The sequence below is a fragment of the Sorex araneus genome, chromosome 2 (assembly GCF_027595985.1).
Source record: "Sorex araneus isolate mSorAra2 chromosome 2, mSorAra2.pri, whole genome shotgun sequence".
Taxonomy (NCBI): Eukaryota; Metazoa; Chordata; class Mammalia; order Eulipotyphla; family Soricidae; genus Sorex; species Sorex araneus.
The window spans coordinates 350,430,231-350,434,488 of record NC_073303.1 but is presented as its reverse complement, the minus strand read 5'-3'; the positions used below and the strand labels follow the sequence as shown (position 1 = coordinate 350,434,488).

General features: G+C 37.8%; 1 protein-coding gene across 1 annotated transcript; it reads right to left on the bottom strand.

The window, feature by feature from the left end:
* Nucleotides 1-651: 651 nt before the first annotated feature.
* LOC101538081 (histone deacetylase 2-like) lies at nucleotides 652-2,596 on the bottom strand. Its single transcript, XM_055126836.1, has one exon. It carries the CDS (start codon nucleotides 2,460-2,462, stop codon nucleotides 996-998), a length of 1,467 nt encoding a protein of 488 aa, XP_054982811.1. The 5' UTR covers nucleotides 2,463-2,596; the 3' UTR covers nucleotides 652-995.
* Nucleotides 2,597-4,258: the final 1,662 nt, after the last annotated feature.

The window sequence follows — 4,258 nt, the reverse complement described above, 5'->3', positions numbered from 1 at the left end:
ATTTTCTATTTCTTATTGTTCTATTAGAAATACTTGGTTATGAGAAGCTTATGAATAGATATTTTCTTGTTTCATAACTGTGCTAGGGCTAATTGATAGTGCTTTATTAAAAGTAGAAGTTCAAGAAAGTTTTGGTATTATGGGAATACTTTTTATATGTAAAACCATGGAGTGAATGAAGACCCATCAACTGAAGAAACATTGATAACCGCTCTTAGAATCAGAATATTGAAGCACACGGTCTTTTACTATCAACTTTGCTCTGCTAATAAAGGTGAAGTTATTTTATAAATCAATAACCTAATACAGTCTGGTTTACACATGTAGGCCTAGGAAAAGTTCTAATAGTGTTGTTCCATTTCATTGTGAAAAGAAGCTTGAGTTTCGAGAGTTAATAATATAACTATTTTACCTATTATATATACTTTCGGGGAGCTTTGGTGTTTAAAGATCTGTGTGAAAATCCATAGAACCACGTTTCTGGATAACAATGATTTAGTGATATATTTTTAAAATAACTTGCATATAATTATTTTAGCATTTTGTGTATGCATATTAACCTATTTTATGTGATTATTACATTTGAAGGAATACATTTAAAATTGCATTATAGGTAATATATTAAAACAAATATTCATCTGTTAATTTTTTTAAAGTACAATTTTTTAATAAAGATAATTACAAAAGATGGAAAAATCAGCTCAGAAAGGCCAATTACTTCTTTAATAGATCAGTTTTTTGACATAATAACTCACATCAATTTTAAATACTATCACATAAAGCATGGTGGAGAAAGGAAATTTTGCTTCATAATTAGAAAACTCACAATAAAACTTGCCAAGAAAAACAAAACCAAAAAGCCATTTTGAAAATAAATACAGTCCATGCCAAAATAGTATAAAATGATGCCAGAAGTCTTCCAAAAAAAAAAAAGACATTTTCTTCCCAATAGTTCCTCACTTTTTTATGGTTTCTGAAATTGGTGAGACTCAAATTCAAGGGTTGTTAAGCTGTTCTGATTTGGCTCCTTTGGTATCTGTTTTTTCACCACTATTATCTTTGGATTTATCTTCTTCCTTAACATCTGCTTTTTTGTCTTCCGTTTCTTTCTTATCTTCTTCAATTCTGGCCTTCTTTGCTCCTTTTTTGTGATCTGCCACGTTTCTACGGCCTCCTTCCCCTTCATCCTCAGAATCTGAGAATTCTTCATCACAGGCTATTCGTTTGTCTGATGCCCGAATAGAAATTCTCTTATCTGGATCTTCTCCATCTTCATCTCCACTATTCTCATGAACAGCATCTTCTGGGATAGCTTGCATTTGAACGCCAGGGGCATGAGGTAACATGCCTAAATTTTCAAATAAACACTGTTTTATCTTTTCCATATATTCTGGAGTGTTCTGGTTTGTCATATTTGAGGGACTAATATGAAGTTTGAAGTCCGGTCCAAAATACTCAAAATAATCATTATATGGCAATTCATTGGGAATTTCACAATCAAGGGCAACTGCAGTCTCATATGTCCAACATCGAGCAACATTACGGATTGTGTATCCACCTCCCCCAAGCATCAGTAATGGTAAATTGAAAGTTTTTACAACTTCAACACACTTAGCATGTCCTTTGACAGTCAGATTGAAACAACCAAGTCTATCACCAGATAGTGAATCAGCACCACACTGTAACACCACAGCACTAGGTTGATACATCTCCATAACCTTTGAGATGATAGGCTTAAATATCTGTCCATATGACTCATCATCTATACCATCTCTCATTGGAAAGTTGACAGCATAGTATTTGCCTTTTCCTGCACCAATATCCCTCAAGTCTCCAGTACCAGGAAAGTATTCCCCATACTTATGGAAAGATACAGTCATCAGTCGATCTGTTGTATAAAATGCTTCTTCAACACCATCACCATGATGAATATCAATATCAATATATAAGACTCTCTGATGATACTTTAGTAATTCAAGGATGGCAAGCACAATATCATTAACGTAACAGAATCCTGATGCTTCTGATTTCTTAGCATGATGTAATCCTCCAGCCCAGTTAACAGCCATATCAGTTTGTTGTCGGTTTAACTTCACAGCCCCAGCAACTGAGCCACCAGTTGAGAGCTGACAAAACTCAAAGAGTCCATCAAACACTGGACAATCCTCCCCAACATTAAGTCTCTGCATCGGCTTACTATACTCAGACATGTTATCTGGTCTTATTGAACGTAGAAATTTGATGTATTCATCACTGTGGTATTTTGTCATTTCTTCAGCAGTGGCTTTATGGGGCCTATATATTTCCATTTTTCTATATAAGCCATAATTTAGCAGCAAGTTATGAGTCATGCGAATCCTATGTGGTTTCATGGGATGACCCTGTCCATAATAGTAATTTCTAATGTCACCATCGTAGTAGTAGCAGACTTTCTTCTTGCCGCCTCCCTGACTGTACGCCATGGGCTCCCTGGCCACCTCCGCCTCCCGGCTTGGGCTATTCCGGCTACTGCCGCCGCGGTTCGGCGGGGACAAAAAAAAGGGGGGGGGGCTGGGGCGGAGGTGGAGGAGGCAGTCCCGCGGGGAAGAAAAGCAGGCGCCGGAGCGGGGGGGGGGGGGGGGGTAAGGGGGCAGCGGGAGGGCTTGGAACCGCCGGCCGAGGGGCCGAGAGCGCAGAGCTGGGGGTGGCAGCGGCGCCAACTGGCGACATCTGTTAATTTTTTAATTATTACATTTAAATGTATTCGACATTCCAAAAAAAGAAGATGATGACAGATGGCTCTCATATTAGTCTGAATAGACTTAAGTATGCTGATATGACAAAACTTAATAGTATAAAAGTTTAAAACAGAGCATGGTCATACTGGCTTTGCTGCAGTTATAGTATGCTTGTCCAGACCATGTTCTACATTATTTCATTCTTTATCTCATGTAGATCTAAGGAAAAGAAAATGACTTTTGAAGATTTTGGGGAAGTCAAGAAAATGCTCTGACTTAAGACTGAAGAGAGTATAGAGGGTATAAGACTGGAGATGGTATACAGGGTAAGGCACTTGCGTTGCATGAGACCAGCCCTAGATCAATCCTCAGCTCCCACATATGGTACCCTAAGCACTACATGAGTGATCTCTAGTCACAGAGCCAGGATTAAACCTGAGAATTGTTATGTATCACTCCAGAACCAAGATAAATAAGTATGTAAATGAATAAATGCTCTGCAATTCAAACATATGATCAGTGGCAGAGACCGAAAAAGGAGAAGCTTTCATGACAACCAAGCCTATTATTAAGGCTATAAAATAATCAGATCATATTCTCTTCTCAGACAAAATTTATTTAGTCCTTACCCAAGGGAGAGAGCCCAGAAGGTCTCATTCTAGGATATTACAGAATGTGACAATAATAGTACAATAGGGCTTACATGTGGGAGACCTTTTAATCGGGTCCACCTGAAGACTTTTTGATTAGAATATCTATGTATTCTAAAGATGAGTTAATTGCTTCTACTGTGTTACAAACATTAATGAAAGAGGAGTAAGGTAATCACAGCAACAACGGACTCAGAGGGGTAAGATAAAAACTGTCTCTGGTCTACAATAACTCTGAAATCCTCTTAGTTGATGTGCCAAGGGACCTACTTTACAGGTGGGAAATATTTCTCAAATAGATCAAGTCTATTTTCTGGAAAACACTTTCACATCAGTGTTTTCCAGGGCCCTTAGTTCCACTTGGGGAGTATCTTCCTTCTGCTCTTCTCCCCACAAAACATCTGAAGTGGATTCCTGGAATTATGCCATACTTGAAAGTTGAGAGACTTTCTAAGACTGTTTCTTACATATTGCTTGTGAAGACTAGAGAGTAATTTTAAGAACTGGGGTGATGTTTGAGAGAGACCTAAGGTTTTTTTTTTTTTCCATGCAGGAGTTCCAGTAGGTTCCCAGGCATGGCCAGGTCCCTTAATATTTCCAGGAATCATCTTTTAATATTGCACTGGAAATAACCCTGAGCACTGCTGGATGTGTCCCCACCTCAGCCACATAAACTGAACTTTTATTTCAGTCTGGACTTTAGATTTTTAAAAAATAAAAATGAAATACTCTGAGAAATCTAGTTTTTTATTCACCTATTTATTTGATCTAAGCTTTTTGCAACAATAATAATAATAACTGTATCACTGCATTCGCACTGTCATCTCGTTGTTCATCAATTTACTCCAGCAGGCACCAGTAAAGCCTCCATTATGCAACTTGTTGTTACTG

Coding starts and splice junctions, on each gene's coding strand:
- LOC101538081 (XM_055126836.1), bottom strand. CDS start 2,462: ATGGCGTACAGTCAGGGAGGCGGCAAGAAGAAAGTCTGCTACTACTAC.